The sequence below is a fragment of the Suillus paluster genome, assembly GCF_016628075.1.
Source record: "Suillus paluster strain FC165 chromosome Unknown EDB91scaffold_25, whole genome shotgun sequence".
Taxonomy (NCBI): domain Eukaryota; kingdom Fungi; phylum Basidiomycota; class Agaricomycetes; order Boletales; family Suillaceae; genus Suillus; species Suillus paluster.
The window spans coordinates 285,889-310,127 of NW_024537585.1; the positions used below are offsets into that span (position 1 = coordinate 285,889).

The 24,239-nt window shown below is 49.7% G+C and overlaps 10 protein-coding genes across 10 annotated transcripts; 5 read left to right on the forward strand and 5 right to left on the reverse strand.

Moving 5' to 3' along the window:
* Nucleotides 1–29: 29 nt before the first annotated feature.
* EDB91DRAFT_1237314 (uncharacterized protein) lies at nucleotides 30–567 on the forward strand (the record flags this gene model as incomplete). The annotated part of the gene is made up of 3 exons (XM_041321571.1): nucleotides 30–257; nucleotides 292–417; nucleotides 448–567. The coding sequence occupies 3 exons, from the start codon at nucleotides 30–32 to the stop codon at nucleotides 565–567; spliced, it is 474 nt and encodes a 157-aa protein (XP_041177298.1).
* Nucleotides 568–789: 222 nt separating this feature from the next.
* Nucleotides 790–2,030, reverse strand: EDB91DRAFT_1053128 (MoaB/Mog domain-containing protein; the record flags this gene model as incomplete). Its single annotated transcript, XM_041313726.1, has 7 exons — nucleotides 790–1,021; nucleotides 1,071–1,210; nucleotides 1,260–1,459; nucleotides 1,534–1,610; nucleotides 1,670–1,708; nucleotides 1,764–1,844; nucleotides 1,897–2,030. The coding sequence occupies 7 exons, from the start codon at nucleotides 2,028–2,030 to the stop codon at nucleotides 790–792; spliced, it is 903 nt and encodes a 300-aa protein (XP_041177299.1).
* A 422-nt stretch (nucleotides 2,031–2,452) lies between these two features.
* Nucleotides 2,453–3,585, reverse strand: EDB91DRAFT_1248375 (uncharacterized protein; the record flags this gene model as incomplete). Its single annotated transcript, XM_041322928.1, has 2 exons — nucleotides 2,453–3,323; nucleotides 3,377–3,585. 2 exons carry the CDS (start codon nucleotides 3,583–3,585, stop codon nucleotides 2,453–2,455), a joined length of 1,080 nt encoding a protein of 359 aa, XP_041177300.1.
* Nucleotides 3,586–4,522: 937 nt separating this feature from the next.
* On the reverse strand, nucleotides 4,523–7,209 carry EDB91DRAFT_1248376 (dynein associated protein-domain-containing protein; the record flags this gene model as incomplete). The annotated part of the gene is made up of 9 exons (XM_041322929.1): nucleotides 4,523–4,984; nucleotides 5,039–5,158; nucleotides 5,220–5,281; nucleotides 5,340–5,496; nucleotides 5,606–5,786; nucleotides 5,847–6,007; nucleotides 6,384–6,579; nucleotides 6,653–6,882; nucleotides 7,183–7,209. 9 exons carry the CDS (start codon nucleotides 7,207–7,209, stop codon nucleotides 4,523–4,525), a joined length of 1,596 nt encoding a protein of 531 aa, XP_041177301.1.
* Nucleotides 7,210–7,939: 730 nt separating this feature from the next.
* Nucleotides 7,940–8,887, forward strand: EDB91DRAFT_1053153 (mRNA splicing factor SYF2; the record flags this gene model as incomplete). The annotated part of the gene is made up of 5 exons (XM_041313728.1): nucleotides 7,940–8,198; nucleotides 8,251–8,371; nucleotides 8,528–8,617; nucleotides 8,670–8,766; nucleotides 8,819–8,887. Coding segments are annotated over 5 exons (636 nt in total), but the record flags the coding sequence as incomplete, so codon positions are not given.
* Nucleotides 8,888–9,471: 584 nt separating this feature from the next.
* Nucleotides 9,472–13,015, reverse strand: EDB91DRAFT_1222844 (MCM-domain-containing protein). The gene is made up of 8 exons (XM_041320927.1): nucleotides 12,679–13,015; nucleotides 12,515–12,629; nucleotides 11,770–12,464; nucleotides 10,884–11,719; nucleotides 10,718–10,833; nucleotides 10,573–10,666; nucleotides 10,248–10,523; nucleotides 9,472–10,197 (listed from the first exon to the last, which is right to left on the reverse strand). The coding sequence occupies exons 1-8, from the start codon at nucleotides 12,950–12,952 to the stop codon at nucleotides 9,613–9,615; spliced, it is 2,991 nt and encodes a 996-aa protein (XP_041177303.1). The 5' UTR covers nucleotides 12,953–13,015; the 3' UTR covers nucleotides 9,472–9,612.
* Nucleotides 13,016–13,069: 54 nt separating this feature from the next.
* EDB91DRAFT_1132803 (origin recognition complex subunit 3 N-terminus-domain-containing protein) lies at nucleotides 13,070–16,005 on the forward strand. Its single transcript, XM_041318704.1, has 13 exons — nucleotides 13,070–13,173; nucleotides 13,225–13,255; nucleotides 13,309–13,430; nucleotides 13,477–13,597; nucleotides 13,651–13,839; nucleotides 13,899–13,985; nucleotides 14,036–14,129; nucleotides 14,178–14,343; nucleotides 14,393–14,512; nucleotides 14,564–14,979; nucleotides 15,044–15,238; nucleotides 15,290–15,365; nucleotides 15,436–16,005. Exons 1-13 carry the CDS (start codon nucleotides 13,138–13,140, stop codon nucleotides 15,898–15,900), a joined length of 2,118 nt encoding a protein of 705 aa, XP_041177304.1. The 5' UTR covers nucleotides 13,070–13,137; the 3' UTR covers nucleotides 15,901–16,005.
* Nucleotides 16,006–16,625: 620 nt separating this feature from the next.
* EDB91DRAFT_352657 (uncharacterized protein) lies at nucleotides 16,626–18,127 on the forward strand. The gene is made up of 5 exons (XM_041326973.1): nucleotides 16,626–16,896; nucleotides 16,960–17,100; nucleotides 17,150–17,247; nucleotides 17,305–17,385; nucleotides 17,442–18,127. The coding sequence occupies exons 1-5, from the start codon at nucleotides 16,837–16,839 to the stop codon at nucleotides 17,725–17,727; spliced, it is 666 nt and encodes a 221-aa protein (XP_041177305.1). The 5' UTR covers nucleotides 16,626–16,836; the 3' UTR covers nucleotides 17,728–18,127.
* Nucleotides 17,899–19,842, reverse strand: EDB91DRAFT_1336531 (Smg-4/UPF3 family-domain-containing protein). Its single transcript, XM_041325538.1, has 5 exons — nucleotides 19,610–19,842; nucleotides 19,440–19,549; nucleotides 19,289–19,384; nucleotides 19,165–19,239; nucleotides 17,899–19,105 (listed from the first exon to the last, which is right to left on the reverse strand). Exons 1-5 carry the CDS (start codon nucleotides 19,822–19,824, stop codon nucleotides 18,219–18,221), a joined length of 1,383 nt encoding a protein of 460 aa, XP_041177306.1. The 5' UTR covers nucleotides 19,825–19,842; the 3' UTR covers nucleotides 17,899–18,218.
* Nucleotides 19,843–19,935: 93 nt separating this feature from the next.
* EDB91DRAFT_352723 (uncharacterized protein) lies at nucleotides 19,936–22,117 on the forward strand. Its single transcript, XM_041326974.1, has 3 exons — nucleotides 19,936–20,316; nucleotides 20,365–20,737; nucleotides 20,785–22,117. Exons 1-3 carry the CDS (start codon nucleotides 19,990–19,992, stop codon nucleotides 21,984–21,986), a joined length of 1,902 nt encoding a protein of 633 aa, XP_041177307.1. The 5' UTR covers nucleotides 19,936–19,989; the 3' UTR covers nucleotides 21,987–22,117.
* The last annotated feature ends 2,122 nt before the right edge of the window (nucleotides 22,118–24,239 follow it).

The following is a 24,239-nucleotide window of genomic DNA, read 5'->3' on the forward strand; positions in this document are numbered from 1 at the left end:
TCTCCGAGTCGCGCCTACTCGTTCGCATCATGACATCGCCAATCGCACCTCTCCGAAGTCTTCCAGCATCTATTCATTTCATTCCTAGCTTCAATCTCATCCCAAACATATCCCTGCAAAATTATCCTCTCATCATGTATCACGAATGCTTCCCACAGTCGAATTCAGCCGCCACCATCAAGGCCCACCTAAGGTTCGTCGGCGTTGTCGAGCCCCGACTGTACAGCACGACATACTTTCATAGCATTACTAATAAAGTACTGTGCATCGCTTCTGGTCGTTCGTGTGAAGCTATGTTTTGGTGGAGAGGACAATCCCGGAAGGGTGGAGGCGGAAGGTAAGAGGGGGGATGTTGTTACCGTTCCTGCAGGCGTGGGACGCGGGCTCTTACAAGACCTGGATGGTCGGTTTGAGATGGTCGGAAGTTATCCTAAGGGAAAGGACTAGGACATGTGTTATGGTAGAGAGGGCGAGAAGACAAAGATTGATTCCATCAAAGACTTGGGATGGTTTGACAAAAACCCCATTTACGGTTACGCACTCCGGGTAGTACATGGTGGTGTGTAACGCTGGGCTGAGGGTCGTACGGTGTTGGTTCATCGGGCGGGAGAAACAGGAGACAAGATCAGGACCGGCAGCCAAAATTCCTATTGCCATGGGTAAGCAGACGAAATGAGACCGTCTCAAGTGCTTATGCGTAAGTGAAGATGCAACAAAAAAAAATGATCCACGCATCCAGAAAGCACAATAGACCGTATAATACAAGGTTGCCTCTGATTGAGCGTTCAATCACTGGCAACCCAATTGCCGCTTGGCTTCCGCTTCTGCCTCGCTGACAACACGTCCCTCCACTTCTTTCTCAACCTCTACGCCGAGCTCATGCACACGGCCACGGTCTGCGCCTATGAGCGACACGTACACACCTTTCTGTAGGACCGGATACGAGCCTATCCGAATACCCTCGGGTTGCACCCGCTTTTGGAGGTCAGTGAGGAAAGGGGCAATGGATGACTCGGGTAATCTAAAATTACGTTCAGCATATTGATATGAAATGGTGACGAAATGCTTACGCCGTGAAGACTTGGAGTCGGAAAGGTCGCTCCTCTTCAGGCGGGAGAGGAAGGAATGGTTTTAGGTTATCTAGCATCTTTTGAAAGAGGCTGGGTATTCCTGGAAATATGCAGAGTCTCCCTTGTAGTCGGACGACGGGCTGGTGGAAATCAGCAACTGGTCTTAGAGCTGCACTCATGCATGCTCACCACCCATATATCACTTGCGACGAAAAGCACCTCAGCAGCATCGGGGAACAGTGCCATACGTTTGCGTGCCGTTCGCTGTTCCTCGCTCTGCTTTGATACCCAAGCCCGATATTTGCCAGACTCCTCCATTCGAGCGAGCGTCTCTTTATGATATACGAGGCCCTGATTAAAAGACTTCGCCAATGATGTATATGTTATATCTGTGAGCGATGAAATGATAATGAATGGCGTCATGGTGGTGCGCTGGTAATAAAGTTCACAAGGAATTGCGTACCATCGTGGGTGGGTCCAATACCGCCCGTCGTTACCACAAAGTCGTACATTTGCACCATTCTCCGGCTGGCCTCGATGCTGGGGCTCGCTGAGCAGCTGTGCCCCTGCAACATGAGTGTTACAAACGGCGCACGTACATTTCAGCTTCATCATCTGCTATCACCTCTATGCGTTTCCTGCAGCGCAGTCGACCATCAACGCGTATATAACTAGACAGGAAGGGTCACTCACAACTGAATACCATGCTCAAAACAGAACCGTGCAAAGTAGTTGGAGTTCCGGTCGAGCGTCTTTCCATTCAGAATTTCGTCCCTTTATAGCTACTCTCAGCTTTTCATCCGTAAAGCCCAGAACACGAACACACCCAATGATGAGCGCTGCAGCTGTCTTTATATGCCGTCCCTCGTCAATTGGATTCTTATTCGGTACAGGAGAAATGGCAAAGTTCAATGGCGGTGACTGAAAGGCCGAGTTATCTGGCAGAACAGTAGATGACATTGGCTTCGAATGAGCAGGGAGAGGAACTCGACGGAGATGGGTAGAAAGGGAGGCAAGTCTTGCTAACGTGCGAGGATGCATAGTTCACAAAGAATATCATGCGGTGGGAATGGAAATGACGGTTATGATTGTTATGATTGGTTACCAGTAAGGTCTTAAAGGCTCGGTTCACAAAACACTCGCGAACAGCGCCGTGAACCCAAAACGAACAAGGCGCCGTAAAGCAACGTCCCTGGGAGCCTCTGATGCAGTCCGGAATTGCCAATCGTACCATAAAGTTTGTTTTTGCAGTTTCAACATCATGATTGTAGAAAGCGTTCGTTGATATTGGTGTGATGATACAACGAGAGATAACGGTCGCTCATCCCTGGGTCTTAGAAATACATGTATACAATACACAAGAGATAAAATGAACAATGATATCATTTAGGTGTGACACGGCGCGGACTTCTGCGAGTTGGGCGTTTCGTGTTGAAAACTGCATCGGATTCAACGATATCTTGTGACAGACGTCTGCGCTTTGCTGGACCACCACGGCTGGGGTCATCCTGAGTAGGACTAGGTCCAGGGAATGAAGGGGAGAACAACGAGGAGGGGGAAGACCCATGGGATGCATCATGAACGATCCTATATATATCCATAGGATTTGAGGTTCTGCGTGCCTCTTGCTCCTTAGGATCCCTGCAACGCTTGCAGGAGCTACGGAGAGAGCTATTAGAGGCGCTCTCCTCGTCGTCACTTAGTGCGGCCTTCAGGACAATGACAGCGGCCTCTGTCTCCTGCCCAGCTTCCCGCGTTTTGCGTACATCTGCGCGAGTATTCCCTGCTGCCGGGATGATTTCTTCTTGGACCTTAGGGCTTGCCGGAGGAGAGAAAGGAGGCATGCCAGAATCAGGTACACCACCAGCAGCTACTGTCATGGAGTTCCAGTCGGGAGTGCCATAAAACGCACCCTGGCGCCGTAGCTCGCCACCTCGTTGCGTTTTGACGTAGTGCTCGGGAGCTCTCCATGGGTCATCAACGGTGATAGTCCTCAAGTTGGTGTCCGCGGCAGCGATAATGTCTGATCGTGCGTCGGTGGGAGTTGGCTGGGAGGCAAGTAGCTCTGGCACTGAAATAGCGCTCGGAAATGTTTCTGGGGTCGCCGTAGGTGTCACAGGCTCTGGCGTTTCTCGACTGGCAGGCGGAGAAAGTGTCACTGAGACATCTTGCCCACGATGCAGGAAACATGCGACGGCAGCTGTTAGCTGCCGCTGTTCTGAGCGAATCTCCTCCATGATGGCCTGCTGCGAGCTGAGTATTGATTGAGTACGTTGAGCGGGTACAGTAAGATGAAGATGGCTTACTCTAACTTCGACTGCATAATCATGATTGATTGATCTCTTTCCCTTAACTGTGAGGCTTGAGCGCCTAGGATAGCAATGATGTCTAGGAGCTTGGTGTCCTGGGTAATATTCATTTCCATGATGTAGCGGACACCAGTGAGCACTTGAGCCATGTCAGGGGATAATGATGACAAGGGTGCAGGACTATCTGTGGAGACGAGGGATGTCATCTCTGGGATCGGATGTAGAATGTGGTAAGTGATCGATGTTTGTGGAGCTAAAACCCAGGTTGCGGAAGCCTTAAATATCGCAAGGGACCAACGCTTTGACAGGACAGGACGTACGCTTGGATGATCCTTGGATCAAAGCAAACTATGCGCTTTGACAAGCACTGATGTATCAGTAAGCCGTCCATGCTGACCAGCTTAGTTTAGTGTGGTGTAAGTGCCAATAATGATCTGCCATTGGATGTCGTGAATCTGTAGGAAACGGGTGTTTAGCACTGGTCCGACTATGGGAGACTCGTGCACCCGGAGATGAAACCACGGGACAAGCGAATAAGTAGCACTCACCACAACCCCATGGGTCCAAGCGAAGAAATTTGCTATGAGAGTCCAGTCTCCCTAGACAGACCATGAACAAATGAAGATAGTCATTCATTCTTACTATGATAAGAGTCAGTCACTCAATTTCTACCAGCATATCAAATGCGCCATTCCACATGCCAGCATGCTTCGTGGCGCTCTGAAGACTCCCGGCACCTGTCAGCACATCAGTGAATTCATGAGTCCTTGATATTGTAGCCGTGGAAACTATAGAAGGATGTAATTCTGCTTCTGCTAAATATTGGCTATGTATGCTGCGATAAATTTGAGTTGTTTATACATAGCCATTGAATATTGAATGTTGATGTCTAGATTACCATGAGGAGTTTGTGACAACGTTGTGATATTACATCATCGCTGCCTGTAAGGGCTGGTAGCATCAAGTGTGTCCCGTTCTTATGTTTCCTTCTTTATGTTTCAACCATAACGTTATTTATGACTTTTTGGTAGAACACGCCTTTCAAATTGGCGTTGGCGTTGGCAACTAAGCGCATTGCTCCAAGCGTTTTTGGATGTTGTATTCAATATCACTATGATACGATAAAGTAAGTCTGGTACATAATTAGCAGAGCTTGAAAAGGACCTCCGCATCTTGGCGTGCACGGGCAGTGAGCATCATGGCGTCTAGCGCACCAAAATGCCGCGTCGCGGTAAATAGGTCTGCGAGGTAAATTTCTCGCGGCGGGCGCATGCAAACTTCAGTGGCACATAGGTGTTTGAGCCTTGCCAAGAACGCAGCAGGTATGACAGGCGTGGAGCTGTGTGGTGTGGTGGGGTTGGCGGGCCGGACAAAAGGACGTTTGGGAGCGAGTACCCTGGTATCGAGGGAGAGGAGAGCGCTGTGGAAGGCGTTGAGGCGCGGTGAGGTTGATATTGATGCATTGCGGTTCGCGTGGATAGTTGGACATTGATAGGCGTGCTCATAGCAAACACTTTGCTTTGCATACGATAACACTGTTGCAAACTGGAATGGAGACTTGGCGCTGCGGGCATCGCTAAGGTGCGGGATTACTTGTTGGGCGAGCTACAATTGGGCAAATTAGTAGTCATCCTTAGAAGGTGGCACAGGAACACTAACAGAGATACCAAAGTTGACCAGCTCGGGAACTGCATTGCTGAGAGTCTTGAGCTGTGGAACGAGATGGGACTTAAGCGCCGAAGACTCCTGGATAACATCGTCAAGGCGCTTCGTAAGTTTCTTGTCAACCCCTTCAGCATATATCCGCCATGCGATAAAAACTACCTTACTTGGACAACACTTTCGCGCTCTTGCACTGTTTCAAAAGTTTCTGCAAATAGCCACCCATGTCGAGGACAACATCTTTGGAGTGTTTTGTGTAAGCAACAAACATCGTGCCAATAAAGGCAGTGTTACGCACCTTCATCATTGAGAATCACAGCGACAGATGTTTTCGTGAGCCCGATAGATGCAGCAAACACACCTAGATCATGGTCAAACGAAAGTGCGTACCCGAGCTCGCGCTCGCCTAGGTCCTGCCCGAACCCATCGAAATGTGTCTCTGCCAGATGGTCGAACTAGGCTAGCATCCTGTGTCAGCGGTAAGTATTTTCCATTCGTTGACATGCAAAGGTAAGGAGATGAAAGTAAAAATGAGGACCAAACGCACTTGAGCACGTCACTGACGAATTCCATCTCCCTAAACTCATCCCGTCGGAGAAGATCAATGTGCAGATCGATGCGTTTCTCCATTGGGGCGATCTCAGGGTATGCGTCCGATATTGAGGAACGACGTGGGGTCGCATCGCCTAAGGATGGCAGCGAAGCGTTTGCAGAGCGTGGAGAACGACGCGGCACGGCCATGCATCTGTTATCGGTGAATGAATGTTACATGTGCCACTGTTGTAAATTGGAAAATGTAACGCACTGCGCATATTCTGACACGACACCGTTGAGCGACTCGGGTAGGCCATGAGCCAGCCCCACAATAGTGTTAATGAGATCGGTTTTGTACCCTAGGCGTGCGAAGAAGAGATAGCAATTTGTGGCGTCGCTGTCGGATTCGACGTATTGTTGAGGTAGGTAAGGCTGAAAGTTGAAAAGTTAGCCGATGAGAAGGCGCACACCAAGGAGTGATTAAAATGAGCGAAGGGGGAGAAAGGAAACCAAGGGAGTAAAGGAAAAGAAATAACGGACAGGACGAAAAGAACGAAGCAGACACGTAAACTGAAAAGAGAGGGACGCATGAAGTCATAAACCGAAGGCATGGCAAACGGGGAAGGTTGGCATTGAACCACCAATCCGGATTTGCCTTGCCTTCGGATGACCTCTTTTTCACTGACGACGAGCGGAGTAATTACAACCAACGAAAGAAACGGTGGAGAACAAGAACGAAAGTAGTGGAACAGATGGAGTGAAAGAAAATAAACGCTGGAAAACAACTTGAACAAAAAAGCAAGCCCACCTGCACAATTCCTAACAGTTCTCCCCTCTCCTTCGCCTCGAGTTTCTTGATCTCCAGCTCTACTGCCCTGGCCTGGTTCTTGGCCGCCGAGGATTGGAGTTTCAAATTCAGCGACATCATCGCTGCCGTCTGGTGGGCAGCCGTGGCAGACTCGTGTTGTGCTGCTTGCGTCGCTGAACGCAAGGAGTCGAGTTCGCTGGTGAGTTTATCAGCATCTCCCGTGAAGGAACACAACTAAAGAAGAAAGCAGAAGGGATAGGAAAACGCACCCCTGCATTTCTCCAACGACCTCTCTGAACCTTGCGATTGTCCCATGTGCGTCTGCCACTACGTCTTCTAATAACCCTACTCTGACCTTCTCCTCCCTCAGATCCTTCTCGCGCTCTAAAATCTTATCTCGAAGCTCACGCTCGACTTGAACATGGTTCTCTTCAAATTCGTCCGTGAGTTCCTTGAGGGCCTCGAGGTCTTCGATTGTGATGCGCTGTTCTTCGATTTTCTGGGGAGGAGGATGAGCAAGTTTGAAAAATGCAGAGGGTTTTGGTATGGAGGCCACATTTGTGGGCCGAGAATAAAAATGACATTCCAGGAGGGAAGGACGAAGAGACCATACACACCTCTGATAGTGTTCAGGTGCTAGACTTTCAGGTGGCCGCACCGCAAAGCAGAGTTTCCGTGGATGTCGTTGAGCCGTTGCTCTCAGTTGTAGAAGTGGTTACTGTCTGCGGGGAAGTGTTCCTCTGTCGCGCCCCGTGCGATTAGTCGTACAACCTTTGCCTTGTCCGGAAATATTCCTCACCCCAGTGAACCGGCCACTGGCACGCATTGAATTCGAGAGGAAAAAGGAAATTGGGGCTACGAAACGTTTCGGATAGTACAATACACACGATGACTGTCAACCATGTATTTCTTTAGTTTCGCGTCGAGCGGACTGCCTGGGGGCTCCCATCAGTAATGAGCTTCGACATGCAAATGCACATGACGATGTGATGCAGCGGCGATAGATTATTTCGTCTCCGACAAAGCAACGTTGAGACAGCGTTTGGGAACGGGTCTGGAAATTCGAGGCAACGACTACTGTGGCGGTCGCAGATATTGCAACTCCAACGCTTGTGAGAACTCTCGAGGATAGACGTATTTCAATTATCACCAGACTCGAAGCAGCTCTAAGTCACACTGAAGACAAATACAGGGAGGTGCATAAAAGTACAAACACTCAGATAGGGCTCGTTTAATACAATACGAAGAGAAAATAGGATGCATCCCGACAATTATCAGTAGACGATCACCAGAGCAGTTGCTTTCAAGCAAAGAAAGCTGCCACAAGGAACCATTTAGGGGCTTTGGCTTATATAAGCTTGGAGTGCCAGGAACAACCTACATAGTCTCGAGCGGATCACTGGTATACCAATAATGGCTTCACCAGGCGGCGGCGAAGAGAAGTTGGCAGAGGAAGGTACAATGACGATGGACGAAAGAAAAGCCAAGATGGAGCAGCTTAGAGCGAAGATGGTGCGTGGTCCTGTGTACCTCGTAGTCCTTGTCCCTCATTCATTCTGTCACAGCGTTCCTCGACGAAAGCGAATCGCGCCTCTCTCATTGAAGAGTCTTCCAAAGCCAAGATGACGGTGAGGGATGCTGCACGCCTAGAACGACAACGGAAACTTGCAGAGGTGTTGCGTACGCAAGCGGAAGCAGAGGAACAGGGAGAGGATGTGGAGCGGCAGAAGAATTGGGAATGGACGATAGAAGAGAATGACAATTGGGAAAAGAAGAAGGCGAGGAAAGCACGGAGAGCAGATTACGAGTTTCATGGTGCGGGATTACTGCTTCCTTGCATGATGTCACTCATAATTGTTGTGTGTAGACGATGCTCACGCAGCTCGACGGCGCTACAAGAAAGACCTTGACCTCATTAAACCGGACCTTGTTGCGTACAGCCGACAGAAAGAGGCCGTACTGGGGTTGGCGCCTGGATCACTTTCCAAGTCTGGGAGCAGCACGCCATCATCGTCTGCTCTCACAACCTTCGATCCTTCAGGCGGACAGGTCAATGTTACCGACCCTTCTGATATATTGTATTACTTATCATGTTGCATTTCCCAGGTGATTCCATCAACTGAACAACGAATGGCTGCAGAGAGCTTCTACCGAGATGCCAATACTCTATTGTATGCCGACAATAAACCTACTGAAGATGCCATCGACAGATTGGTTGGCAAGATCAACAGAGAGTATGTTACTGCACTACTTGGCTTCCCATGGAGCACTGACATTGCGCCGTAGCATTGACAAGAAGGGCAAATTCTCCCGAAAGAGACTCAACGAGGATGAAGGCGATATCACCTACATTAATGAGCGGAATCGCGTATTCAACAAAAAGGTGAGTCATCGCCCATGGTCATGTTTATGAAGAATGAACCGACGAGCGACAGATTGCGCGATACTACGACAAATATACCTCAGAGATTCGGGCTAGTTTCGAGCGGGGAACAGCACTATGACCACTGCATGTTTAATCTCCTTGTTGCATGTGTACTCAGAGTATATTCATCTACCCACATTCTGTAACATTATTGAAATCTAAATTATCGATACACTGCAGCACACAATTTGGGATTTAGGACACATAGATGTAATCAAAGCAGTAGATGTTCATTGCGACAACATGTGTTATGTAAATACTACGAATGCAACCGAACCATAGGACGAAGCTGTATAGTTGACGGTTGGTTGAGGGCTGGAAGAACGAACGTTAGTAGTTGATCAAATGACTGTTGGAAAGCTTGAGAAGTATCAGAATTGCAGAAGTAGGAAGTCAGCAGTTGGACGCAGAGGTCCATAAGACTGTTGAGCTTGAATGTGATATGTATTCATCAAAGTAACCGAAAAAGCAGAAGCGAACGGTGGACTATGGTGGATGAAATTACTTACCAAGGTCACCGTCGAGACTAGCGGTGGAAGAAACACTGGACGAACATGCAAGATGATTGCTTGAGCTCTAGAAAATTTTATGACCCTTTGTTTGAAACTCCGCCAACTCCGCCAACTCTAGTTATCCCCTGTTCAAAATGGCTTAGCCAGCAGACTGAGATAGTTCATAGCTTGGTAGTTAATCCTGACGTGTTCGTAGTCGATAGAGTATCAGTACACATGTAAGCAATTACAACAAGTAAAATGAACATTTCCAAGCAAAACTTGATCCATGCCTCAGAACCTCTAATACTTATCACGCCCCTTGAACTCTTCTAATCATCCTCTTATCCCGCTCCCCAACCACAGTCAACACTCCCTCGTTCTCCATCGCTTTGATAACTTCAGAAAAGTCAGTAGCATCAACACGGATACTACTCTGCTCCGCAAGGCGTTTCATCGCCTCGCCCCATTTCATGCCCTTGCCTTTTCCAGCACCACTGTCGAACATCGTTAATAATTCTCTCCGCATGTCATCCCGCATTTTGCGTTGTCCAACACCAGTACCGGTGTTTAACAAGCCCATGTCGATCTTGCCAGTGCGAGGATCCATAGCACTCGTGCGGATGGCTTCGCGCATGAGGCGGCATGCCTCCTGTACATCTTGCAACTCGACGTGCGCAGCGAAGCGCATACGGGCGTGGGCCTCAGAGAGGCGGATCATACTTTCGAGCTGACGGGTTGTAGCTGTGATACGTTTTTCAGATGAGCGGGGGTCTGAGGCGCCGATGGACCGCAAGGAAACGTAGGAGGCGACGAGCTCATCGCTTGCTTCAGAACTGAGGACGGGGTGAATGTTCGTACGCGCAAAGTCGATATATGCGGAGAGCTCCTCAAGGGGCTAAAGCAAGGTCAGTTCAGTATGCAGGAAAGGAGTGACGCAAGACACACCAAAACATCGTAGCCACCAGTGTCGGGTGCGTCTTCGAGGTACAGCCCAACCAAATGTTGCGCGAGTTTTCTATCGAGGGTTTCGTCTACTTGATCGAGTACCAGATATAGCAAGTCGAAACGGGAGATGAGCGTAGGAGGGAGGTCGATATTGCGCGTGATGGGAAGATCGACGTTGTACTTTGATTCAACAGGGTTTGCAGCCGCGAGAATAGATGTACGGGCGTTGAGGGTGGTAATAATACCTGCTTTGGCGATTGAGACGGTTTGTTGTTCCTGAAGAAGGTGTTAATGATATTCAAAGGACCATCTGGATGGGTCTGACCATAACTTCATGGAGCACACTCCGCGTCGCATCGGACATCTTGTCAAATTCATCGATGCAGCAGACACCACCGTCACTCAACACTAAAGCACCACTGGAAATTCGTGAATAAGAGTCTCCGGGATGACGATGATGTATTCCTTACCTTTCGAGGACAAGCTGCTTGGAATCAGGGTCTCGAGTCACGTACGCGGTCAAACCCACTGCCGAAGAGCCTTTGCCAGATGCATAGACTCCACGAGGAGCGATTTTGTGAACATACTAGCAATGGCTTTACCTAACTTCACAAATGCAGACGGCGACCGACATACCTGCAGAATCTGCGATTTACTGGTACCCGGGTCACCGACCAAAAGCACGTTGATGTCTCCGCGGTAACGCGGTCCACCTCCGCCTCCACCTCTTGCGATGCTCTTGTTGGTGCCACCGAAGAGCTGAAGAAGTATACCTTTCTTCACGTCGTCCATTTCCCAAATTGACGGTGCGAGGGAACGGGCTAGGAGCTCATAAAGATCGTGCCGCCTGCTGAGCTCGATGAGCTTCGCTTCAAGTTCTGCTTTGCGTGTTCGTCCCCCCTCAGCGCCTGCAATTTGCTCCTCGAGTTCTTGATCATCTGCACTGTCACCAACGCCACCTATACCCGGTACCTTGTCACCACCCGCAGGACGTGTACTCCGGTCGAGTCCTAGCGTACCACCTGTGCTAAGACGGACGTGGACGACGTCGAGGTAGGTCTTGAATAAACTTTTCATCGTTCTCTGGCGAGGATTCACCCTGACAGGGACGCTGCGGTAGATGCCAGTGACGATGACCCTGTCACCGGGCTTGCACACATCAACAAGCTCGTCATATACACTTAGTGACACAGTGTGTGGCGTCTGGCCATCAGGCACCGCATCAGGAGTCTCCTGCAGCCGGATGACCTGCCTGTCCGCGAATTCACAACGGTTGTGCACGAGGGACGTCGTCCCTACGCTGCCACAGACATCTCTCGGGCACCGAGCTGGCTCCTCGATCTTGCCACGGTCGATTTCGACTTGTACAGTATGAGAGCAGGTGAGACAGCGGAAGAAGGCGACTTTCATGTCTGGAATCACGGGCGTGGCCCGAATGACCAAGCCTTTTATAGATATGAGCTTGTCGGTATCTGTAATACATTAGGACGATGAAGACATGAGGAAGGTTTGAACAACATACCAGATGGGTTGAGGTCACGCATATTCACGGCTGTCAACCCAAATGGACGAACTTTGTAGACTTTGCCCATGATGTCAGCGATCTCTTCGTCGCCTTGGTCGCCCTGCATGCCGTCCATGCCGGCCTGCTGGTCCTCGTCGGCGAGTTCGAGCATAAGGTCCTTCAGGATTTGATCCATCGCGGGTATAACTTCCTGCGGGTATTTCTGGAGTTGCGCAAAGAGCTTTTTGCATGGCGGATAGGAAAGTAGGTTAATCATGTCGAGATTGAGATTCGTTTCGCCCGTCTGGCGGACACGGCGCATGTACGTCTCATACAGCACGATTTCGCCTTCGTCTGGGGTGGCAAATGTCCGAGTGCGGAGGTTCTCCTGACGATCGTGGGTGGCGCGATATTTCGGTTTGAAGCCGCGCAGGAAGTCCCGGAAGAGTTTCATTGTCTCTGCCAAGTTCACGGTGGTTCCCCAGATGGCGCGGATTTCATCTGGCTCGTCAGAGGGCGCGGCGGGTGCTGAGAGGTGTGGTACAGACGATGCGGGAATGGAAAGATGAGTTCCATCTGAGTTGAGATTATCGTTAAGATCGTTGTTATAATCGCCACGCCTGGCTCGCCGTGCGGTTGGTGTTAGGGAAAGAGAAGAGTGAATGTCCCCGCGACGGTTCTTGACTGGCGTAGCAAGAGCAGCGGCTGGACTCCTAACGCATTATCAGCCGAATGGATAAAGATCTCATTGACAGCGACTTACGAAGGAAAGGCGAGAGGCTCAGAGTCTAGAAAAGCTGGATCAGAATCGATCGCGACTCTCCTCCGGGGAGTTTTAGCAGGCGAAGAACTTGGGAATGCGAGTGGGGAGCTCCCGGCTAGTATAAAAATGAATGGCAGGTAATTGTACATTGAGCAAGCACTCACGAGCAAAAAGAGGTGTTCGTGGTGCTCGCCGAGGAGTGCTCATTCCAAGCGCCCGTCTGGCAGCGATACCGCTCGTAGGCGTAGCTGCAACGCTGTTAGCATATCTTTGTCGCGCAGGAGTTCCTGCAGCAGAAGGTGTTCCCTGGAGAAAAAGACGTTGGGGCGGAGGAGCTATGGATAGTGATTGATCGATAGTGCCATCCTGAGGTGGCCCGTCCATCTCGATGTCATCGATATCCGACGTTGGAAAATCAACTCTAGGAGGAGATGACATTCTGAAAATCAAGAATTTAGTGGACTACTACACTGAATTCGAAGTACAAGGATGAATATGTGTGTTTGCAAAGATCAGACGCGTCGCGTCGCGTCAATTGTGTCTTCTTCAGGGCAGGTCAAAGCCCGTCCACAACTAGACTTACCCTCCTGCTTATTGTTTCTACAACAAAATCGTTTCAGTTCATGGCAGTCGACACAGATCTAGAAGATGTCACCCAGGTCAGTTCTGCACAAATGTGCATTGAAGTGTCTACTGATTTTGGTTGTTAGACTACAGTCTACATCCCCTTCAATGATTCTGGTAGCATAAATCTATATTCCATCCGTAAAATACAGCTGAAATAGATGGCTCAGATGATGTGGACAGCGATACAGCACCGCCGTCCCTGTTTCCCGAGCGAGATTTTCCCCAAGGATGTCAGCTTCGCTTTCAAGCATGCAGAACGGCCTGGGACAAATGTTTGAAGAGGATGCAAGTGTGTGGTTCACTCTTTTGTCCTTTCGGGAGTCTCACATAACTAGGAACTCATCCACTCACTGCACGCGCCGGTCGTGGAGAGTATCGTCGATCAAGTCAAAAAGTCCTATACGGACGAGCTTCCGGGATTACCGTACCCCGAGCTGCCAGTCATATCTGTCACATGTCCGTTGTCTTGCTCGAGCTAAAATACTGCCTTCCGATCCTTATTCTGACAGCATCCAGCACATCATCTTCTCTCTTCGACGAGATTTCATACCGACTACAGGAAAGTACCGACGAGCTTTTCGAGGACTCAAATGATCACTTCGTGACACACGTTTTTCCAAGCGATTGCCCAAATATTACAGGAGCGATGAAGACAGTTGTCTCAGGTTTTGTATCCCGATCTCCGACAGGAGGACAAGGTGCTTGCGCACGCCTCTTTGACTATCTATCTAGTCTACTAATACTTTAATGTCTTTAGACGTAAAACGCAAGCCAACCACCTCCCTAGCAGCATATGATATTGCTCTCCTTGAGGCATGGTATCGGGCCATATGTGATGCGCGAGGTAAGGGCTTCGATCATTCCTTTCCTGCTGTTCGCTGAGTGAATTAAAAGATGATCGTCATGAAAGAACACGTCTGGTAGTTATAATGCATGACTTCGAACAACTAGAGCCTCAGGTGGTTCAAGACATATTTGAAGTCTGCAGGTCAGACCGCCCTTGTTGATGCTTGTCCTCTTATTGAATATTCCTTAGCTCATACATTCCGCGTTTACCACTCGTATTTATCCTCGCGCTGTCTTCGCCCCCTTCCCCATCATACATTCATGCAACATACCCCCGCTCTATGTTGTCGTTGCTGCGAGTGAGAAACTGCCCTTTCCCGCCAGTTGAGCAGTCTCTGCACGACATTTTATTGGAAGTATGTTGAGTCTCGATGTCATCATTAAGCACTGACGGAATCTTCCCAGACATTTTTTGATCCTATGTTTGAGCCAGAGGTGATGATGGGTCCGACAACTATTGACTTTGCAGTCGAATTTTTTACTCGTCACAGCTCATCGTTTGACGGTCTATTATCCATACTTCAAGTATGCTGACTCTTCCTGTCGATCGTCCAAAATTAACACGATTAATCTTAGCTCGCTCACATAAAACACTTTGAAGAACCTCTCAGTGTCCTCGCCCTTGCTGAATCGCTAGGACGATCCAAAGATGCTGCCAAAGCGCTCCTCACACCCGATGCCTTCCCCTTCCTCGACGCCCTATTCGCTCGGGTGCACGATTCGACGCTCATTACACCTGTAGAGCATGCTACTCGCTGGCGAAGCGCCACTGTCGAGTCACTCCTATCTTTAGCGGAGACTGCACGCGATACTTTCCGAATGCGCGTGAAGCTGCTCCGTGTGGCGGTTCGACTTGTGCTCCGTGTCCGTCAATTTATGTTGGCGCATGGGTACAAAACCGCTCAAGGTGACCAAACGGTGCCTGATTTAATATGTTTGGCGTTGCGTGGACGTCTGGGCAGCGTATACGGCTATTTGTGTTCTATGGTCAGGTGTGTGAGTTTTGAATGCACTGTTGACGGGAACAGTTGATTGAGGCGTTGCTGCTCTCTGCAGGAAACTACCTGCAGCACAACTCGAGGACTTTGTGCGGGCTGTACGCGATTTTTTCGAGGATGTTCCCGAGGACGTAAGAGCAGAGGAAGACGAAGTGATCTCACGCGTAGATACGGCATATAAGATGCTCGATCGAGATGCAAGCGCCCAGGATATATCAGTTCCGCTCGGGAATTGGTTATCAGAGTATTTCAAGTACGCACTGCGGCTATCATTGCGGTTGATTGATTTAAAGCCTATGATCAGGTTACGCATAGTCGCCCTAGAAGACAGTCCATTGTGGGATATCTGGTACACCGGCTCAACGCCGTTTCCGTCTGAGGTACTTAACGACTACACGTCTATGTAATTAATTGGACGCAAGCTAATTCGCTCCCCCCTTTTCTACCCAGCTGATCAATCCATCACCTCGCGCTTCCATCCTCGCAGGATTGATCCATCCCCAGGACTATGTGTCCCCCGGACGACAGATTGAGGATGACGAGGATGACGACCTGCCCGACATAAGCATCTTATTCAAGGGCTACCTAGAAAGTGCGAAGATGATCAACGTCTATGACTGGTTCGAGTCGTTTGCAGTCGTCTTAGAAGCCCGGAAACGGCGCTTGGGAAACAATCGTATTCCTGACGGTGCGCGTGGAAACTCTGGGACGCCGTCAAGGAAGAGAGGAAAACAAAAGCAGGTGGAGAATGAGGCTGCTGATGAGGATGTGGGAGCAGATGAGGAGGAATGGCACATGGAAGTGCAAGCGCGATTCATCCGTGCCCTTCAGGAGCTAGATTATCTCGGATTCATCAAACACACTGGGAGAAAAGCAGACCATGTCATGCGGACCGTTTTCGATTCTCCGGAATGACCAAGTGGGTACTAATGTGTAGGTTCCGATATTTGTACATATAGCATATTGTTGTTGATGTGAGAATCGATACAACGAGTTAACAATTTATTGCGAGATGTCAGAGAATGTCAGATTGAGACAACACATAAATCAGGCACCAACGCACATAATGCCCGGCATCAGCCGGCATCGCTCTTATCATCGATCATCACCTCACAATGCCGCAATTGAAGACGTATACATTGAATGCCACGGAACTGCTCAGACCCAGATGGGCCAGCGAAATGCTTCAGCTCATCGTGGATCTACAAGAAGTGGCAGCCAACTTGGAACCTGAATGGTCCGCCATGGGAGGCTATAATATGTTGTCCACATACTAGCATCCCATACACAAGTAATATGTTACTATGGACGCTCACATACTATGGTTCCCGGCCTACGTTGGCGTCGCGACCGTCGCGTCAGATCGTGCAAAGTTGGTGGTTTGCAACACGCAGATTTCTAATTTAATCGCTGATTCTGCCAAGTGTAATTCGTGAGCCGTAGAGGCTCGTAGAGTTTATTCCAACCCGAGATTATCCCGACTGCACGTCTTTCCGTGTAGCCTCTTAATTATGAGTCTGATGCGGCAGTATGGATGAGTACTGTTATTTATCACCTATTGTTGGCTGATGTGATTTTGCCATGCAAAGTATTCGAGTACACCAGCCAGGCACAGCCTCAGGGGCCCGATATTCGGTACAATATAGGCGGCGGTTGCTGCCTCAGGCGATTTGTTCTGATAATTTTTCCTCCCAAGGTCTCAAAAGTTCGAACTCCGTTGACTGCTCTTCCCGTCGGCTTTGCTCACCTCTCTCTTTCGTTTCCAACTTTAAGTATCGTCTGCACATACCCTGCTTTTCACAAGCACCCCACATTCGCTTAAATCCCCCTCCTTCTCTACAGTAGAAAGCAATGTTCAGCAAGGCCGCCATTTCTCTCGCTCTCGCAGCCTCCGCGCTCGCCAACGTCTTCGTGCGTAACTATCAGACGTATGAATGTTGTCGTTGAATTGACATGATTTACCTGGTTGCGAAGATCACTAGCCCCGTTGCCTCTACCACGTTTACTGCTGGCCAGCAGGCGACTGTCGCCTGGCAAGACGATGGCTTGACCCCAAACCTAACCTCTTTTGGTGCTGCTCTCGTTGGTATCTACACCGGTAATGCCAACGTACAGGTCAGTTATCATTTTGAATTAAATAAAATAATCGTCTTAATTTTACCAGACGTTGCTGCAAACCATCTCTGCCAGCGTCGATGTTTCGACTACTTCGTCCATCGTTTTCACCCCAGATGGCACCATTGGCCCCAACAGTAATGAATAGTGAGTGACCCGTCCTTCCCTTGTTCATTACGAGGTTGATTGATTTTTTCATTACAGTTTCGTCCGCTTTACGTCAATCAACCTGAAAGATGCTACTAGCCCTCAATTCCCTGCTGAAGCCTTCTCCGCTAAATTCACGTGAGAGATTCTTATATTTCGTCCAAATCGATGATCGCTCACCGTCTGATTCGCAGGATGGCTGGCATGACCGGAACTTTCAACTCTACCGTTCAGGCTGAAATTAACGGTCAATCGACAGCACCTATCGGCGCAACGTCTAGCGCAACTGGTGGCGTCACTTCGTCAACCGCGAAGAGCTCGGCCACAATGACCAGCTCTACCTCCAGCTCCAGCTCAAAAACCACTGCTTCTGCTTCTGCTAGCGCTACCAAGACCGGCGCCGCTGGCAAAGTTGGTGTTACCGGTATCACGTGCTTTGTTGGCGCTGCTGCATCTCTCCTTGGGGCCGTCCTTCTGTAATTTTGCCTCGCATTCACATCTTTGGATTATTTTCGTTCGATGTTTGATGGCATCATTTGGATAGAGATGGACTCGCTTACTCTGATCATTGATGACGTACCCTTGACTGTGAATATAGCATGCCAGTAGAATCTACTCAATATTCTTATAACGGGAACGGAACACTAATTTCGATTGCTAATTCCTCTGCATGCGTGTACAAAAACGACTGGCAAACACGATATACATGGGATACTGGGTCTGATTACACGCAAATTCTACTTCAAGGGATGCGCACACGTATCAGTCATGCTGCAAGCTCGATCTCAGCTGGCACGAAGTGAACATGACCGACCGACAGTCCTTTGAAATCGAAGGCCTGGTCTGCTCCCAAGTGACTACTGTGCTGCAAATAAGCCAAGCAAACCATGCACCGCAACTGAAATCACCGCTAGCCTCGCACTGGCGTTATATATAGCGGGTAAAAATGGGCCTGCATACCAGCGTTGCACCTAGCCACCACGAGGAGCTCCCCTACCTCTGCCACGACCTCTCTTCGGCGGCCCCCCTCTACCAAGGTGTGACTCAGCAGCAGGGCCTTCGGCAACACGAGCAGTCTGAGGACGCTGTAGAATCATAGGACTCCCAGGAGTGTGTCCATCCCCGCGCTGCAGAATACTCGAAATACCGGGGCTGGGAGAAGACAGCGCAGAGGTATCCTTAGATTTCGCCGGAACGTCTTTTTGCACACCCTCACTTGCGGGACCTGACTGTGTATCCTTCTCGCGTTTCTTTCCCCCGCTGGGGCCAACCGCGCCATTCAAGGCAGCCTCAAAGTGCCGTCCCATACCGACGACTGGACGCCCTCTGCGACCTGAGGATGACGCGGTTGGCGCGACCTCTGCACCGGCAGAAGGAGTAGGTTGTGTCGCTGGTTTGGGAGGGAGTGGTGCAACGGGAAGTTTAGGCGCCTGCTGCTGGCGACTCTGCGAGGGGCGGCGCTGCCGAGAATTTGCTTGAGTAGCAGGTGTTTGTGGGGGAGGCTTGGCTGGCAAGTTAGCGTTCCCTGCAGAGACGCCCTTCGCAGCGGAAGAAATTGTTTGTGCGGTCTGAGCAGGAGGGGCGGTTTTCTGTACAGCTGCGGCTGCGGCTGCGGCCTTCTTTGCCTTGCGGCTGAGAGGAGCAGGTTTGACTTCGGGCTGTTTCTGCGGTGCTGGAGTGGGGACGGGAGCTTTCTTCTTGACTTCCTCTTTCTTGACAGAAGATGCGAGGGCGAGGTCCTTGTAGTGTGCATGGTTACGGAGGATAGCTTCCTTATCTTTCTGAGCTGACTTCTCTGCCTTGAGCGCTTCAAGGAGAGGCGTAGTTGTTGGCGGAGCAGGTGGTTGAGATGCTGCAACTGCACATAAGCAGTACTGACGTCAGAAATATTGGTACTATACATCACGCAATACACACTTAATGTTTCAAGGGAAACATGCTCGGCCTTCTCAGCGTTCTTGAGCGTTTCAAGGAAAGAAATATAATCTTCGTCTATAGGCCATTTGAGCACATGAGAATTTGAACGCTGATCTAACCGCACCTTTATCGATCGTTGCGTTCCTCGCATCGGCCTTTCTCTTCTCGGAGGGTATCTTCTGGAACGGAGCGTATTCCACTACTGCCTGGGATTCATTGCCTGCAGCAAAGATCACTCGACTGCAACGGCGTAGTCGCACTCAATTATCACAAACCTGCCTTATCCCTGAAGAGATGACCATCGTATTCACGTCCGAACGTCGCGAGCACCTCTTCATTCTTGAATGCGATATACGCTCGTGAGGGGATATTCTCCTGATTCGTCCTGCCAGCACACCGCGACATTGAGTCACACCGCACGAGCGCGTACAGTATTATAACACACCTCTTGCGCAGCTTCCCGGAATGATAGACCTTCCAAGTGACAGAGTCATCAGTGACCCATGGTTGAACGCTCTGCCAGAATATCTCCTCGGGGAGATTGGGAGGCAGGCGACGCACGACGGTTTTCAGGCGTTCAGTTGCATTTGCTGGGGCCTGTGGCCTCGGATCTTTCTGCTTCTGCTTAGCTTGATAGCGTTTAGGTTCTGCAACGGACATCGCGCTTGCCAATCTACATGCGAGGCCTCGCTCAAGACCATCATCTGGGCTTATGTGGCAATTTATTCCCACACTCAGGTTCAAAGCTTACTTGCAACTTGCAGCCTTGTACTGTACCTTCGATAAGTATCATCGCACAAAGTCAAGACGCTCGCAGATCGTGCCATGCATCACGCTTTATTTCTCCCCGAAATTGCATGCAATATTTTCGAGTTCCTAAATCCTTTTCTTTCGGGACCCGAAGACTGTGATGAGCCCAACCTACTTCGTCTGCGGGATCTCGTAGCAGTCGCTGTAACGTGTCATGCGTTGAGCGGTCCGGCGCTCGACGTGCTATGGGATACTCAAATGTGCTTCGGACCATTGTTGATGTGCATGCCGCCGTCCGTCGTTCAAGCTCAGAATAATGATCTTGAACCCGATTCGGAGGACGAGGAGTGGAATATTGCAGTTCGTGAAGAACCAGAATTATTCAAACAGCCTCCGAGCATTGTACGTATATTCCTTGGTGACATGGATCTTCCTCACAAATGATTCCAGCACCTGATTCAAGATCCTTTGCCCTCGGATCTATTGCACATGCCTCCATATGCTCGACGGATCAAGAGGATAGGTTCACCTGTAACCGAATGTCGATGGCCTCTTCCCGAACGATTTTCGATCTCATGCTATATCATCAATTGGCTTCTTTTGGCATACCCTATAGAGTTTTTTCTACCCCGTCTCACTCACATGTCCTATTTCAGCGAAATAAACGAAATAAATGGCGCGGGGATTTCGTTGGCGCCATTATCCCGTAGTAACCTTACGAGCCTCGAATTCTATCCCACGTTCGACGACAAAGTAGACGGCTGGCCATTACTCTCAAGTCTGGTTAATGACCTTCCTCAGCTCAGGACAATAAGAATGAGAGGTAAGGCATGATCGAGAAGACATGCATTGGTTAACACCATCTCGTAGTCTTCGTTTTTCGCCGCTATGAGCACACGCTCTACTCTGGGGCAATTGCCCCTCTGTGCTTGTTCCGCAACTTAGAACATCTGGATCTTAGTATCAGCGGGCAGGTTTCAGAGGGTCTTGGCTTCGCTGGCCTTCAGATCAAGTTCCCTCGTTTACAGAGACTGAAATTGTCAAGCGATACGATTTTTGCTGTTGGTTTTTTGACAGCATTGCAGGCGACAGTGCTCCACACCCTCGACTTTGTCGTGGACCGCGACTCATCAGCTGGCAACCAGCCTGAGCGCTTAGCACGCCATCGACTCTTTCCATCCTTGCGATGTCTAACAATCGCAAGTGATATATGTTTCATGACGTCACTCATAGAAGTTATTCATTCGAGTACGCTGGACAGCATTTCTTTGACCTTCCCCTACACATCCGACAAACACACCGTGCCTACACTTATGGCCCTGATCTTGTCGAAGAGCGGATGGGAATCATCCCTGAGGACCATTACCATCAAAAAAACAGGAGTGTGTCTAGGGCTTGACGGGCCCCACAGTCCTAGTCACCCATACTTTCTTTCCATAGAAGACCTTCTCGTCTTCTCCCACTTACAGCACGTTATACTGGATGACCTCGTGATACCACTGAACAATACTCTATACAAAAAACTTGCGACCAGTTGGCCCGACCTGGTCGAATTCTACTCCAGACCTACCGCCGCACCGAGAAGCCATGTGGCTGTAGTTTCTGGCCATGGGATCGTCGTAACGCCTCTTCAGGTCCGTCCAGTGATAGCTACTGTAGATCTCGGCAGTCTGGTCACCTTCGCAAGGCATTGTCCAAAATTATCGCGTCTTCAGCTTGGTATCCTGTTGGATACGACAGAGATACCAGTGCTCGATGACGAAACACTTACTATTTTGTCTTCGCGCCCCACGCGTTCCACCTGCATGCGAATATCAGTGCATGCGGATTCATCCCCCACCAATCCAAAAGCAGTGGCGAAATTTCTCGCAACGATATTTCCTGGCAGAGAAATCAAGATCGTACTTGTTGCATCCTTTTGCCACCCGTACCGATGCACACGTTCAAATCGGTGGTATGAAGTTGTGGAACACCTAAGGAAGTCACAGCCGAGCAGCCTCGAATTAGGCCGTTGCTATCGTACAAACGTTTGTGTAGTGTGTTACACGTCTGTAATGTCCTTTTCGTTATGACCAGAAGTAGGGACAAACTTGGTTTCTCGAAAATGAACTCAAGCTTGATTAAGCATGATTAATGATTAATGATTGTTGACAGGACACCATTTGATGAGTACATTCTGCGACGACATTGTCATTATACCGGAGTCAGTACACAATAATAAGCACTGTTCCATGCTGCGCGTCGCTATCAACTATGGTCGTCGTGGGTGGCCAGCATGTAAAATTTTGGTGGCCGATCACTTTCTTGCCTATGAAATGATGGCAGATGCAAACTCATTCTTGATACTTAAACCTGACGTCGCATGCGTCGAGTTTCATCCATGTCCCCCGCATTCTCTCCATTGGGGAGCAGCTGCAATTTGGCTGAGTCTACTTTTGAGAGAGAGAGAGAAATTCTATATTTATATACCGCAACAAACAAAGTGAGCTGTTAAGACGCGGTGCCCTGTTAGGGCTGTGCTGGGGAGTGTTGTAACAGGGTGAGGGATGTAGGTATAGTACGAATAGCCAAGCGGTCCGCGTTTGATGAGTTTTGGTGTGCGTGTGGGCTCGTTTGGTGTCCAGGCTTAGTATAATATGATACACTTTCTCTCCTTCCTCCTCCTTCTGATCTCTCCTCGTCTCCTCCTTCCCTCGTCACTTCCTTCTTTGCCCTTACTCAGGCTTCTGTCCCTCTCCTTTCTTCCCAGTCTCCTTCTCGTTCCAGTGCGACCTTCTTGAATGCGCTGGATTCTTGAATAAACTTCGCTAGTGCCTTTATGCCCTTCTCCGTACCCAAAATTTCGTTGAGTATGATGTTGTGTGATACCTCACGCAGATGGATGCGTTGTCGCGCAAATAGTGGGCAGTCACGTATGATATGTTCTCGTGTTTGACGTGGTTCTCCACATGGGCAGAGGGTGGGTTCGGTTGGAACGAATGCAGCGTAGTATTCTCCCATGAATCCGTGTCCTGTGCGGCATTGTATAAGACGGCCGTATACTTCTCGAGGAGTGTGAGTGAAATGTTGGCGGGGTTTGAGCGTTGGTGGGAGTCGATTTGCGAGAGCGAAGCGTCCAGTCTGTGCTGCCACGTCTCTATTCCAACTCTCTGTCCATTTCTGCAAGATCCCTTCCTTGTTTCTTCGGCGCGCATTTGCATAGGTCGAGTGGTACGAGTCGTTACGTCCAGTGGCTTCTTTTGCAAGCTCGTCGGCACGTTCGTTGCCGATGATGTTGTGATGTCCTGGGATCCATGCAATTTGGACATGATGGAGGGGGGATGTGGTTAGGTAGTCTTCGATCGAGCGTCTGATCTGTAATGCAATGTATTGTGAGGGTCCGGGTGCAGCTGCATATGCAGCCTGCACCACAGAGTTGTTATCGACGTAGAAATGTAAATGGGTCACCTGGGAATTTTGCGCGAAGCTGATAGCTCGCGATATTGCTCGAAGGAGCGCTACCATCTCTGCATCATACACCTCTGCTTTGGGACCCATTCCTTCCTGACCCCAGAAGACTTCTCTTCCTCTGTGATAGCCGGCCCATCCTGCTCCAGCTCTTTCCTCCTCTCTGACTGATTGTTTCGATCCGTCTGAGTAAACGAGAAGGTGCGTGTCCTCCGTTCGTAGATTACGAGCGGTTTGTATGTGCGCTTTGGCGGCTTCTTTCTTGCCTCCTCTTTGCTTGTCCGAGATCGTTAGGCGGCCGCGGTACGTTTCCTTCGTGTTTGCCCAAGGTGGCAGCGCAAATATGTTGATGCGTTCCGCGTTCGGGGATGCTCGTTTTGACAGACGGGTGAGTCTGGTCGATTTTGGTGGTTTGCGGCTGCGAGGACGGTATTTGTCGGTGGGAAGAGCGGGTGGGGGGTCAGCGAGGTTAAATTGTCGCCAGGGTTGATCAAGTCTCTGTAGGATTGGGTTGAACGAGGGGAGTTTGAGTAGTCGAGTGGCGGCGTTATCGTTTGCGTGTTCGAGGAAGAGGTTGATGGGGGGGATTGATGTCTCTATTTCTAGGGCCTTTATTGGGGTGGTTCGGAAAGCGGCACAGATATGTCTAAGGGATTTGTTTTGGACGCGGGTAAGCATGTTTGCATGGGTTTTCACGCCCGTCCACCAAACGGGGCTTGCGTATGTCATTACACTGCGGACACAAGCCGAGTATACAGTTCTCAATAGTGATTGCGAGAGACCTCTTACCGTATTTGCAAGCATTTGTAGTCCTTGGGCGATATTTTCCGCTTTGCCTGCCAGTTCACATACATTCCTGCGAAAAGAGAGTTTAGAGT

What these genes read in the sequence shown, in the direction of transcription:
- EDB91DRAFT_1222844 (XM_041320927.1), bottom strand. Translation starts at nt 12,952, where the DNA reads ATGTCATCTCCTCCTAGAGTTGATTTTCCAACGTCGGATATCGATGAC. An exon ending in ACGAACACCTCTTTTTGCTC is followed by an intron (nt 12,630 to 12,678) that starts GTGAGTGCTTGC and finishes TTTTTATACTAG; the next exon opens with CCGGGAGCTCCCCACTCGCA. An exon ending in AAGCAGCTTGTCCTCGAAAG is followed by an intron (nt 10,667 to 10,717) that starts GTAAGGAATACA and finishes ACGAATTTCCAG; the next exon opens with TGGTGCTTTAGTGTTGAGTG.
- EDB91DRAFT_1132803 (XM_041318704.1), top strand. Translation starts at nt 13,138, where the DNA reads ATGGCAGTCGACACAGATCTAGAAGATGTCACCCAG. An exon ending in CATCCCCTTCAATGATTCTG is followed by an intron (nt 13,256 to 13,308) that starts GTAGCATAAATC and finishes TAGATGGCTCAG; the next exon opens with ATGATGTGGACAGCGATACA. An exon ending in ATCTCCGACAGGAGGACAAG is followed by an intron (nt 13,840 to 13,898) that starts GTGCTTGCGCAC and finishes TAATGTCTTTAG; the next exon opens with ACGTAAAACGCAAGCCAACC.
- EDB91DRAFT_352657 (XM_041326973.1), top strand. Translation starts at nt 16,837, where the DNA reads ATGTTCAGCAAGGCCGCCATTTCTCTCGCTCTCGCAGCCTCCGCGCTC. An exon ending in GGCCCCAACAGTAATGAATA is followed by an intron (nt 17,248 to 17,304) that starts GTGAGTGACCCG and finishes TTTTCATTACAG; the next exon opens with TTTCGTCCGCTTTACGTCAA. An exon ending in GCCTTCTCCGCTAAATTCAC is followed by an intron (nt 17,386 to 17,441) that starts GTGAGAGATTCT and finishes TCTGATTCGCAG; the next exon opens with GATGGCTGGCATGACCGGAA.
- EDB91DRAFT_1336531 (XM_041325538.1), bottom strand. Translation starts at nt 19,824, where the DNA reads ATGTCCGTTGCAGAACCTAAACGCTATCAAGCTAAGCAGAAGCAGAAA. An exon ending in TCTCTTCAGGGATAAGGCAG is followed by an intron (nt 19,385 to 19,439) that starts GTTTGTGATAAT and finishes TCTTTGCTGCAG; the next exon opens with GCAATGAATCCCAGGCAGTA. An exon ending in GAACGCAACGATCGATAAAG is followed by an intron (nt 19,240 to 19,288) that starts GTGCGGTTAGAT and finishes AATGGCCTATAG; the next exon opens with ACGAAGATTATATTTCTTTC.
- EDB91DRAFT_352723 (XM_041326974.1), top strand. Translation starts at nt 19,990, where the DNA reads ATGCATCACGCTTTATTTCTCCCCGAAATTGCATGCAATATTTTCGAG. An exon ending in TCAAACAGCCTCCGAGCATT is followed by an intron (nt 20,317 to 20,364) that starts GTACGTATATTC and finishes AAATGATTCCAG; the next exon opens with CACCTGATTCAAGATCCTTT. An exon ending in CAGGACAATAAGAATGAGAG is followed by an intron (nt 20,738 to 20,784) that starts GTAAGGCATGAT and finishes ACCATCTCGTAG; the next exon opens with TCTTCGTTTTTCGCCGCTAT.